Raw genomic sequence first — 12,439 nt, 5'->3', positions numbered from 1 at the left:
CCCGGAGGGAAGGGAAGCTTGGTACAACAAGAAGCCCTGTGCATAAATCATCTATGTTCATTTCATATGTTGTCTTGGGTCAATTACCCACTGGCGGAATCGATATAGGATAGCCCCTGCAGTTGTCCTGGAACTCCCCACAGCTCCTGTCTCAAACTCGTGTCTTCCCAGTATTTTTTTAAATCCACCAGGGAGGTACACCTTTTTCTGTGGTTCTCTGGCAAACACAAGATGAATCCAGTATGGTGGGGAATCCTAACCCGCCATGACTCTCCTGTTCGTGCCGTCAGCCAACCACGGCTAAGTATCTTGGGCACGCGCAGAATGGGAAACTCACGGCAGGCAGCATGCGAAGCCACAGCCATGCAGCTAGACTGCGCACATTTATGCGCTGCTTCTATCTCAAAGCTTTGTGGTGACACGGCCATGTAGCCATTATGTAAAAAAAAAATCAAAAAAGCAACACACATTCATGTTCCCACAGTAAAACAACAGCCAGTCGGGAGAGAGGAGCAGAAGAGGTGCCGAGGTGATCCTGCCCTCTGATCACGGTTCCAACACGAGACCTTGGCTGTCATGGGGATCAACCAGGTACTGTAATTTGTGATCCCAGTTCAATCCCAGAAGGATTCCGCCCGTGGGGAATCGACCATAGAGACTTAAGTGAGGTTGGCTTGTTTTGACTAGCTCTCCAATGCCTTCACAAGACCCATTTCATGAGATCCTTCTACTTAGAAATGCCAGGGAGTGAACATGGGACTTTGTATCAGTATCAGTGCGCCACAAAGTTATACCATTTTTACACTGTTTTATTCTGTTCAAACAGAATCCCTTCGACAATCTACAGGAAACTGCAAACAAAGAATGAGAGATACACAATGGCAGGTCCTACGTAAAAACCCTGTTATTATTGAAGATTCTGAGGTGTTCGTAATTCGGGCCACAAAAGGGAAGGCGGAGAAGGTGATTTTGTGTGCGACATGAGCAAGATATTTGCAAATCCATTAAATATATACACAGAGGGGAGCTTAAGTTTCATAATTTACGTTTCATAAATAAGCTGATGAAGGGAGCTTGCGTTTCATAATTTCCAAACAGTAAAACACTAGAGAGTTACAATGAGGAATGGGTGGAAAATATCGGGTGGCATCAAGGAAATGGAACAGGGGAAGAAACGGCAGGAGACAAGCTGCCCCGGAGTACATCAAAGGCTCTGGTCTGGGCTTTGGTGGATGAAATGGGCTTTGTCTGAGTGGCTTGAGGTCCTGCGGACATTGTGCTTGTCCTCAGTTCTGTAGGGGTACCTGCATGAAAGAAGAAGGGGAGTATGACAATTAGCTAGGCTCACAACACTTGTCTATCTCGGAATCAGGTCTGGGCAGGGATGAAAATGGCGCGGGCTGTCTGTCACCCAAAAAGCAAGGTAGATCTTACCAGAGATAGGGCAGGAAGAAAAAACAGTTGTGGAAAAGGGCCCCGCCCACTGGGCCATCAGAATGCCAACTCTGGGATGGGAAATTCTTGGAGGTTTATGGATGGAGCCCGGGGGGGAGGGGGGTTCAGGGAAGGACCTCGACAGGTATAATGCTACAGTTTGCCTCCTCCAAAGCAGCCATGTTCTCCAAGTGAATGGATCTAAACAGTCCTTGCTGCAATAATAGGGAACTTGAGTAATACTGTACTCCTCTGGAAGAAGAAGAAGAAGAAGAGTTTGGATTTATATCCCCCTTTCTCTCCTGCAGGAGACTCACAGGGGCTTACAATCTCCTTGCCCTTCCCCCCTCACAACAGACACCCTGTGAGGTAGGTGGGGCTGAGAGAGCTCCGAGAAGCTGTGACTAGCCCAAGGTCACCCAGCTGGCGTGTGTGGGAGTGTACAGGCTGATCTGAATTCCCCAGATAAGAAGAAGAAAAGTTTGGATTTATATCCCCCCTTTCTCTCCTGCAGAAGACTCAAAGGGGCTTACAATCTCCTTGCCCTTCCCCCCTCACAACAAACACCCTGTGAGGTGGGTGGGGCTGAGAGAGCTCCGAGAAGCTGTGACTAGCCCAAGGTCACCCAGCTGGCGTGTGTGGGAGTGTACAAGCTGATCTGAATTCCCCAGATAAGAAGAAGAAGAGTTTGGATTTATATCCCCCCTTTCTCTCCTGCAGGAGACTCAAAGGGGCTGACAATCTCCTTGCCCTTCCCCCCTCACAACAGACACCCTGTGAGGTAGGTGGGGCTGAGAGAGCTCCAAGAAGCTGGGACTAGCCCAAGGTCACCCAGCTGGCCTGTGTGGGAGTGTACAGGCTAATCTGAATTCCCCAGATAAGCCTCCACAGCTCAGGCGGCAGAGCTGGGAATCAAACCGGGTTCCTCCAGATTAGAGACACAAGCTCTTAACCTCCTACGCCACTGCTGCTCCCTGAAGTACTCAGAGGAAAGGCATTCTACAACGTCGTTCACGATAACAAAGCATTTTTCATAAAAAAATACTTCTTCCGTAGAATGCTGCTGAATGCTCAGTGTTGTAAATAATCTCTGCACTGTGATAAATAAATCAAAATATTACTCAATTATCCACACAAGGAGTACAGTATTACTCAAGTTCCCTATTATTGCAGCAAGGACTGTTACTAAGGGATTTTTTTTTTATTCTTGCATGTGTTGTGTACAGTTGTATAGTGGAATGTTTTGCATGTTCACACAGTCCTAGATAACTGGGTACCTTAACTACCTTTTCCTTCACTGAGTAAATGGTTTAGCTTAACACAGGATTATTTTTTTTGCATGTGTGTCTATGGTTGTAGCAGTAGGACTGGCAGTGTTTCCATATTTATAATTTGCTACCTGTACATTAGTCCTATTCAAAGTAGTTACAGATCCTAAAGGCCCCTGGTCTCTTCAGGCAGAGAGTTATACCAGGCAGGGGCCATAGGCGAAAAGGCCTTGTCCCTGGTTGAGGACAATTAGACTGCTCTTGGCCAATGCCAAGAGACACATTCAGACTGTCGGTGTCTGTAGATCTAAGTGGAGCAAGCAACCTCCCCAAATAGCTTGGCTGATGGTATAAACATGGGTATATAAAGACCTGCTCCTTTTCCGCCTGCTCTAGAGAAGACATTACAACTGTCAGACTTCAGATGTGTCTGCTGCGTGGGCACTTTTACACACACAGAAAAATGCTCTTTCACAATTGTTTGCAAGTGGATATTGCTATTCTGCATAGTAAAATCCAGCTGCAAAGTGCAATGAAAGTGCATTGAAAGTGCATTATTCTGCATGTGCAGAAGTGCCCTCTGACGTGCGTTGTGTCAGGATGCCTAGTAGTTGGATTGCTTCTGGGGCTGCTTACTGCCTTCATTGGGTGGGGAAAGGGCTCTCTTTCTATGCTCTGTGCTGCCAGGTGCTGGCCAAGGCCAGCCTCCTGTGGTTTCAGTTTTTGCTATCTTACTGCCTGCATATTTTCACAGTGCTGTTCCCATGGGGGCAGGGCCGGGGGGGGGGGGGGGATTGCGGAAACATATTTCTGTTCACTGCGCAGGAAAAGTCAATCTTGGCTTTTCCGAGCTGTCCTCCAGATCAGGATTTTTTTACATGGAGTTTGTTTCCGTTTTGGGGGATCTGACCCGTTGTCAAAACTGAAAAGTGCAATGGAGCCATGTGACTCATGACTAGGCTCACAGGGTATGGAGCTTCATCTTAACCACCAAAGGCAAAAAAAAATATGTGTGCAATACACCATAAGGGTGCAGGTGCACTTGAATTTGTGCACCTCTGCACATGACTGTGTATGATGGGCTTATAAATGGGAAACATATGGAAGAGCAGAGTCCTTTACCTTATTCTGCATTCGACGAGTACTTCAGGTTGCCAAAGTCAGGAAGCATTCCCTTGTTCCCTTCTGTGGGATCATCTAAAATCAGAGAAGAAGGACAGTTGTCTTCAAGTCGGAGCATTTCTTTCACATCCCTTCACTAGATGCAGCTGCCCTAAACTGAGTCAGACCAGCGGTCCATCGCACTCCATATAATCTGTTCCGAATAGAAGCAGCTCCCCAGATCTCAGCAGTGGCGTAGGAGGTTAAGAGCTTGTGTATCTAATCTGGAGGAACCGTGTTTGATTCCCAGCTCTGCCGCCTGAGCTGTGGAGGCTTATCTGGGGAATTCAGATTAGCCTGTGCACTCCCACACACGCCAGCTGGGTGACCTTGGGCTAGTCACAGCTTCTCGGAGCTCTCTCAGCCCCGCCCACCCCACAGGGTGTATGTTGTGAGGGGGGAAGGGCAAGGAGATTGTAAGCCCCTTTGAGTCTCCCTCAGGAGAGAAAGGGGGGATATAAATCCAAACTCTTCTTCTTCTTTTTCTTCTTTTTCTTCTTCTTTAACTGGCAACGCCATGGATTGATCTTGGGAACTTTTGGATGGCCTGTACCCACAGCTCTTATGTTAATAGGGGTTAGGGGAAGAACATAAGAACATAAGAACAGTTAAAAGTTAGAACAGACCAGAGTTCATTTAGACCAGCTCTCTGTTATTAGAACAGAAGCCTTTGGGAGCTCACCTGCAGGAGGTGAAAGCAATGGCCTGCTGCTGCTGTTGTTAAGCTGTCGAAGACTCCGGTCTAAGGTATTTGAAACCTCAGATCATGGGAGGATCAAAGATTGAAGTGGTCATATGATTCTTCCTCCATGGGAATCTGTCCAAGCCCCTTTTAAAGCTATCCAGCTATCCATCCTGCAACGTGTGATTGGTGTTTGGAATATGCTGCCACAGGAGGTGGTGATGGCCACTCACCTGGATAGCTTTAAAAGGGGCTTGGACAGATTTATGGAGGAGAAGTCAATCTATGGCTACCAATCTTGATCCTCCTTGATCTGAGCTTGCAAATGCCTTAACAGACCAGGTGCTCGGGAGCAACAGCAGCAGAAGGCCATTGCTTTCAAATCCTGCAGGTGAGCTCCCAAAGGCACCTGGTGGGCCACTGCGAGTAGCAGAGAGCTGGACTAGATGGACTCTGGTCTGATCCAGCAGGCTAGTTCTTATGTTCTTATGTTTTATAAATGTTTTAGTTAGAAGGTTTGTGCGGAAAGGACCGGAGTCTCCAGCAGAGGAAGATCTTTCTAGTGCTGGAGGATAGAATTGCTTGTAACTGAAGCTAGAACTTGCCACTGAATCCTTCCCCCACCTTTTTCCATGGCTCAGTGATTAGAAGGAGGAGAAGGAGAAGGAGGAGGAGAAGAAGAAGAGTTGAATTTATAGTTTCTCTCCTATAGGATATACAAGGAGTCTTACAAACTTCTTTCCCTTCCCCCTTCACAACAAACACCCTGTGAGGTGGGCAGGGCTGAGAGAGCTCAGAAGAACTGTGATTAGGCCAAGATCACCCAGCTGGTGTGTGTGGGAGTGTACAGGCTAATCTGAATTTCCCAGATAAGCCTCCACAGCTCAGGCGGCAGAGTGGGGAATCAAATCCGGTTCCTCCAAATTAGAGTACATCTGCTCTTAACCACTACGCCACTGCTGCTCCCCTGCCCTGTTTCCCAACCTCTGTCAGAATGTAAAATGGCAGGCATTACTTCACCCTTAAACCTTATTATGACGTGGTTTGAAAGGATATCGCTTAATAGGAATGCACCGGAGAATTAATCTGTGCTTGAAAATCTGTGATGTTGAGGTACGTGGGGCTGAGAGAGTTCTGTAGAACTGTGCCACATCTCAAAAAGGATATCGAAGAGTTAGAAAAAGTGCAGAGAAGGGCAACGAGGATGTTTGAGGGACTGGAGCACCTTCCTTATGAGGAGAGGCTGCAGCGTTTGGGACTCTTTAGTTTGGAGAGGAGACGTCTGAGGGGGGATATGATTGAAGTCTATAAAATTATGCATGGGGTAGAAAATGTTGACAGGGAAATGTTGACGCAACGTGTGATTGGTGTTTGGAATATGCTGCCACAGGAGGTGGTGATGGCCACTCACCTGGATAGCTTTAAAAGGGGCTTGGACAGATTTATGGAGGATAAGTCGATTTATGTCTACCAATCTTGATCCTCCTTGATCTCAGATTGCAAATGTCTTAGCAGACCAGGTGCTTGAGAGCAGCAGCAACAGAAGGCCATTGCTTTCACATCCTGCAGGTGAGCTCCCCAAGGCACCTGGTGGGCCACTGCGAGTAGCAGAGAGCTGGACTAGATGGACTCTGGTCTGATCCAGCAGGCTAGTTCTTATGTTCTTATGTGACTAGCCCAAAGTCACCCAGTAGGCTGAATGTATCAGAACAGCTAAACAAATCCAGTTCACCAGAGAAGTCAGCTGTTCATGTGAAGGAGTGGGGAATCAAACCCAGTTCTCCAGATTTGAATCCATCTTTCTTAACCACTACACCACCCTGGCCCTCAGGAACTTGTATTCTGCTCTGAGACGGAGAGGGCAAAGAATGGACTGAGACGGAGAGGGCAAAGACTGAACGGAGAGGGCAAAGAATGGAGAAGCCATACCATAATTTCCAGTTTTGCAACCTTATTAAAACATCATTCTAGTTTCAAGCGGAAGCCCTCTTTCGCTTACAGTCACACAGCTCAGCCTTGCACCTACCAAGCTCTGAGGTCCTTTTGCCCATGAGTCCGACAAAGAAGTCATGCATGTCCCCTGCAGAGATGAGAAGAGCATTAGCCAAATCCAATACAAATTGGTGCAAATCTGAGAATTTCAGATGAAAAACAACCTTGTTTTAATTAATGGTTTCTAAATATGCCAGGCTGGTGGTTCTCAAACTTCAGGCTGTGACCAGAAGTGGATTGTGACTGTCACAGATGGGTCACAAACCCATTTCATGTGTCAGGCCATATGAAAAATACCATTATAGGTTTAGGCCTAGACTATTTGGTTAGGAAATTATTATTATAGGTTAATTCATCAAAACTGATTAAAATGTCATCGGAAATATCATAGATACATTTTTTTTGCTTTTCATATCTTTTGTCTGATATACTCAACTAAGTAAGACAATTGTGTTCCAGATATGGATTTAATGTTCTATCATGGCCCTCCAGATGTTATGGACTACAGTTCCCATCATCCTCTGCCAGAACCATGCTGGCAGGGGATGATGGGAACTGTAGTCCATAACATCTGGAGGGCCGCGTGTTTGACACCTGTGATCTAGGCGAATCAATGTATAAGATAGGATTTGGAATTAGACCGTGTTTTTTACAGTATAGCCCAGGGGTAGGGAACCTGCGGCTCTCCAGATGTTCAGGAACTACAATTCCCATCAGCCTCCGTCAGCATGGCCAATTGGCCATGCTGGTAGGGGCTGATGGGAATTGTAGTTCCTGAACATCTGGAGAGCCGCAGGTTCCCTACCCCTGGTATAGCCGAAAGCTCTATGTATTGGTTCTTCTTTTGTTTTCATTGGTAATTTTCAAAATAACCTCAATTTCCATTGGTTCGATTGTCTGTTTTCTTTCTCTTTTCTCTTTCCCTTTTCTTATTTAATTAGAATTGATGTGTTTATTAGCAATTTTGTTATCTGTCTTTGTACTTGGAATTTTGTTTACTTGATGGCGTATTTTAAAGTTTGTCTTTTCTTAAATAAAGGTACTTTTAAATAAGTTTGAAATAACCCAAACCCTGAAAGGAGAACAGACCTGATCTAGGAAAGACAACCTGAAGGCAATGCAAGGGAGGCATGCAAGGGAGGAGAGGGAGGGGGCCCGACATCTGGACATGGCCCACCTACCCTAGCGGAAGAAGGGGGAGGGGAGGGAGGGGGAGCTGTGGCATGCAAGGGAAGGGGAGGGAGGGAGGGGAGGGACGGAGGGGTGGCATGCACGGGAAGGGGAGGGAGGGAGGAAGGGGTGGCATGCAAGGGAAGGGGAGGAAGGGAGGGAGGGGTGGCATGCAAGGGAGGGGAGGGAGGGCCCCCGGCATCTGGTCATGGCCCACCCACCCTAGTGAAGGAAAGGGGAAGGGAGGGAGGGGGAGGGGTGGCATGCAAGGGAGGAGAGGGAGGGGGACTGGCATCTGGACATGGCCCACCTACCCTAGCGGAGGAAGGGGGAGGGGAGGGAGGGGGAGGAGTGGCATGCAAGGGAAGGGGAGGGACGGACGGACGGACGGACGGACGGACGGGAGGGACGGAGGGGTGGCATGACTCTGCATGGTATATGAAATGGCCATGAAACGCAGTTTGTTGCTCAACCATCCTGTACACGTATAAACATGAAAAATGGAATATAAATGTATCATTCAATGCTGAGGAAGGAGAACGTGGTCAGGAGCTGATTGGCTGTTGTGGGTTTTTCAGGCTGTGGGGCCGTGGTCTGGTAGTTTTTTGCTCCTAACATTTCACCCGCAACTATGATTGGCATCTTCGGAGCATATCACAGTGACAGGACAGGGGTAGCCAGAGTTGGCCCCCCTTCCGTACATGCAGAATAATTCACTTTTGATCCACTTTCAATGCACTTTGCAGCTGTGCAGAATAGCAAAATCCACTTTCAAACAATTGTGAAAGTGGACTGAAAGTGCATTATTCTTAAGGTGACCAGATTGTCACCTTTTAAAACCGGGACGGGGGGGGGGGTGCGCATGTGCGCGTGGCTGCAGGAGCGCACTGCCTTTTGGGGCGCTCCCCTGTATCCCGCCCTGTCACAGGGGGTCCAAAGATGGGTGCCCCATCCCCCATTGTTTCCAATGGGAGCTAATAGCAGATGGGGCTACTCTTTTGAGGGTCCATATCTTTGGACCTCCTAAATCAAACTTCACTAAACCTAGGTGGTATCATCAGGATAATCTGCTGCTGATACCACCCAGGTTTGGTGAAGGTTGGCTCACAGGGTCCAAAGTTACGGACTCCCAAAGGGTGTGCCTCCATCCCCCCTGAAACAAACTTCACCAAACCTGGGTGGTATCAGCAGGAGAGTCTCCTAAAGATACCCTGAAAGTTTGGTGCTGCTAGCTTAACAATCAGGCATCCCGCAAATTTCCCCAGATTCTCTTTTTAAATCCACCCCCTTCGGCATGGATTTAAAGTGAGAATCTGAGGTCCCCAGTTCAAACGTTGAAAGTGATGCTGTTTCAGGGTGGGGGATAATCCACCCCAAAACACCATCACTTTCAATGTTATTTTTACTGGAGACCCCAGATTCTCCCTTTAAAATGGATTTAAAAGGAGAATCTGGGCTCCCTAATTTAAACACCGTTGAAAGTGATGCTGTTTGGGGGTGGATTCCAGTCACAGCAGCCGCCCATAGTGTGGAGGGGGTGCGCAAACCTCAGATTTTGCACTGGGCTCCATTTTCCCTAGCTACCCCTCTGCCTGGAGGGGAGAGAGAAGGGACTGCCGGCTGCCAGCTGGGGAGCCCAGCCGGTCGGGGGAGGGGGGGGCAGGGGTCTGCCATCCCTTGCCTCGGAGAGCTGCTTTTTAGAAGCACTGAGGCCATGGGCGTGGCTTGGGGAGGCATGGCCACACCCCCGAACCCCCCCATTAAAAATCTATACCTACGTCACTGGCTGGTCCTGTCCCTTTCACTCCCTTCCCTTGCAGGCGAATTATCTAGTGTAAAACACGTTGGGAGGCATGAGCTACGTTGTGTTCAAATTTCAAAGCGTTTGGTCTAGCAAACCCCTGGACCCTCCCTCACCTTCCCCTTCCTCCGCTAGGGTGGGTGGGCCATGTGTAGATAGCCCGCCCCATCCTTTTCACTCCATAAGGCAGTGGTTTTCAAGGAAGGCATGGTTGGTTCCCTTGTATCAGAGGGTGTTGCTTTGATGACCAGCAGATGGCGCTGTTGCGGAACAGAACTGTGGTTCCAACTGTCACAGGTGTGGCATGTACACAATAATGGGCACAGTTGTGACATGTACACAACAGGAGGTGTGGAAACAGTATGAAAACTTGGCCGCACGTGAATGCGACGTTGTGTGAAAATTTCAAAGCAATCTGTCCAGTAGTTTGGGAAATTACCTGTCAGCAGAAAAACGAACTGTTAGATTTTTATATATATAGATTGCCAGGAGCTGGTGACCCACAGAAACCATGAGGACGGGGACATTGTGGGTGCTGTCAGGGCAATGGAGTGATATCATGTCCACATTTTCCCCAGAAGTGATGTAACACCATCACGCCAATAGCTTTTAAAAAACTGTTTCCAGGAGGCTAACAGAGCAACCTTACTTTAAGAGATGCTCATGAGAACTGGGTCAGTCATTTCTAGTGTAATTTTTCTGTTTTTAGCTTGCAGGCTGGAAGCCTATGGGACCTAATAAAACCATCCAGTGGCAAAGCTACAAGGGGGTAGGGGGTGCGCCGTACACCGGGCGCACGCCTGGGGTCACAGAAAATCACCCCCAGGCCCCTCCCCCTTTCCCCCACCCCTCTGCAGTGCCCCCCTTCCCCCCTTCCCCTAGTTCCTTTCCTTTTTGAGAACTTTTTCAGGCTGCAAAAGGCCTGTTCGCAGTAAAAACGGCCTGAGGCACTACAGCTCCCAGGAGACCTTGGGGCTCACAAGGGAAGTATAGTTCCCATCAGGACGTTTTTACTGAGAACAGGCCTTTTTCATCCTGAAAAAGTTCTGGAAAAGGAAAGGAACTAAGGTAAGTGTGGGAAGGGGGGGAAGAGGCGGTGCCGTGGGGGGGGCGCCGCATGGGGTGGTGGAAAATATAGCATGCACACCGGGCACAGTTTGGCCCAGCTACGCCTCTGAAACCATCCAAAGTTTCCTATCTGAGTAGTCTTTATAATCACAAACACTACAGAGTTCCAGGAGTAACAGAGTGAATAACAGAAGGCGCCATTACACAAAGAGGCAGGTTTGCCGTCCCTCTGCCTGGAAATCCGGGGGGGGGGGGTTGGGAGGTGGAGGTAGGAAAGGGGAGAAGTTACATGAATGCTGTGACATTCTGAGAAGCAGCAGCCACTGCAACACTCTAGGAATTTCCCCAATCTCTATTGCAAAGATCATAGAAATTATGAGAAATTCCTAAAACATTACTGTGAAATCCCCCACCCCTCCCCACACACACACCATTTTTTCTTCTGCTGCTCAATTAATTGCTACAGTTCCCATGACACTCTAGGAACTTCCATAATCTATAGTAAACACTATAGAGTAGACGGAATTTGTAGAGCATCATGGATGCTGTGACATTGTGTCATCCCCCCCCCCCCATTTTCTCTCAGTGCTCAATTAATCAAGCTCTGACAATTGAGGGCAGGGATGGGAGTTTGCCTGCTGCATGAGTGCAAATGGTAAACCTCAAAGGAGGGCAGTTGAAAGGGAGAAGTCACTTACGTTTTTGGGACAAGGCAAGTTCCTGGGGACCTGAAAAAAAAGAGAGAACAGAATGAACAAGGAGAGTGTGCCCGTGCAATGCTGGCTTAGTCGAATATTTGGCCCACCAATTATTGTATTGCCCCAGGTTCAAGGAAATCAGATCCAAGTATGTGACTCTAATTCCTTTATTTGCAACTGATCTCCCTGATTTATTTAGATTACTCTACTTGCTGAATAACCCAGATCCTTCCTTCTGTGTGATAGTGGCAGACTTCCTTTTGGAAATTATCAAAAGCCAGCAACATTTTTTTTACTTAACATTTCATTCTTTGCTCTGTGTTTCCATGTTTTTACCAGTTTTTTTTTCTCTTGCTGTATTTATATTTATTGTTTATTATGTCAATAAAGGGTTGATTGATAAAAGAAGAGGAGGAGTTTGGATTTATACCCCACCTTTCTCTCCTTTAAGGAGACTCAGAGGGTGATTTCTCACTGGCAATTAATCCTGGGAGAGTCACCCAAAATATCCAGGTTTCCTCGCGATCTCCCCACTGCTAAACCGCAGAACACATATCAGTCCCATTTCTGGCACTCCCCCCCCCCCCCATCACGGGATTTTCCTGGATTTTCTTGTACAGGGATCTTCAAACTATGGCCCTCCAGATGTTCATAGACTACAATTCCCATGAGTCCTACCACTTGGCCATGATGGCAGGGGCTGATGGGAATTGTAGTCCATGAACATCTGGAGGGCCATAGTTTGAAGACCCCTGTTCTTGTATATTTTCCACGGGATTTTCTTGTATATGCACCTTTTTGAAAAAACACTAATAGGAGATGGGGGCTACACATTTGAGGGTCTATAACTTTGGCCCCCATGAACCAAACTTCACCAAACCTGAGTGGTATCATCAGAAGAGTCTCCTACTGATATCACCCAAGTTTTGTGAAGTTTGGCCCAGGGGGTCCAAAGCTACGGACTCCCTAAGGGCGTGCCCCATCCCCCATTGTTTCCAATAGGAGCTAATAGGAGATGGGGGCTACACAGCAGGCACCCTCCCAAGGGGCAGGCCTAGATGTCTTCACTAGAAACATGCTGCAGTGAGAATGTTGGAACCTGGATGAAAAGGTGCCGATTCTTTTGAAACTTGATTGTGTCTAGATTAAATTTTCAGTGGGAATT

General features: G+C 47.8%; 1 protein-coding gene across 1 annotated transcript in view; it reads right to left on the bottom strand.

Annotated features, from left to right (window-relative positions):
• Positions 1-791: 791 nt before the first annotated feature.
• TAC3 (tachykinin precursor 3) overlaps positions 792-12,439 on the bottom strand; it is a 49,232-nt gene continuing 37,584 nt past the window's right edge. Inside the window, exons 3-6 of the mRNA XM_048487478.1 lie at positions 11,275-11,304; positions 6,572-6,625; positions 3,825-3,899; positions 792-1,304 (exon numbers count right to left, since the gene is read on the bottom strand). Coding sequence (XP_048343435.1) covers positions 3,826-3,899; positions 6,572-6,625; positions 11,275-11,304 — 158 coding nt within the window. The 3' untranslated portion in view covers positions 792-1,304; position 3,825. The remainder of the gene's footprint in view (positions 1,305-3,824; positions 3,900-6,571; positions 6,626-11,274; positions 11,305-12,439) is intronic.

Source organism: Sphaerodactylus townsendi, linkage group LG03 (genome assembly GCF_021028975.2).
Source record: "Sphaerodactylus townsendi isolate TG3544 linkage group LG03, MPM_Stown_v2.3, whole genome shotgun sequence".
Lineage (NCBI taxonomy): Eukaryota > Metazoa > Chordata > Lepidosauria > Squamata > Sphaerodactylidae > Sphaerodactylus > Sphaerodactylus townsendi.
Note: the sequence above shows the minus strand (reverse complement) of the source record. Positions and strands in the feature narration are given on the sequence as shown.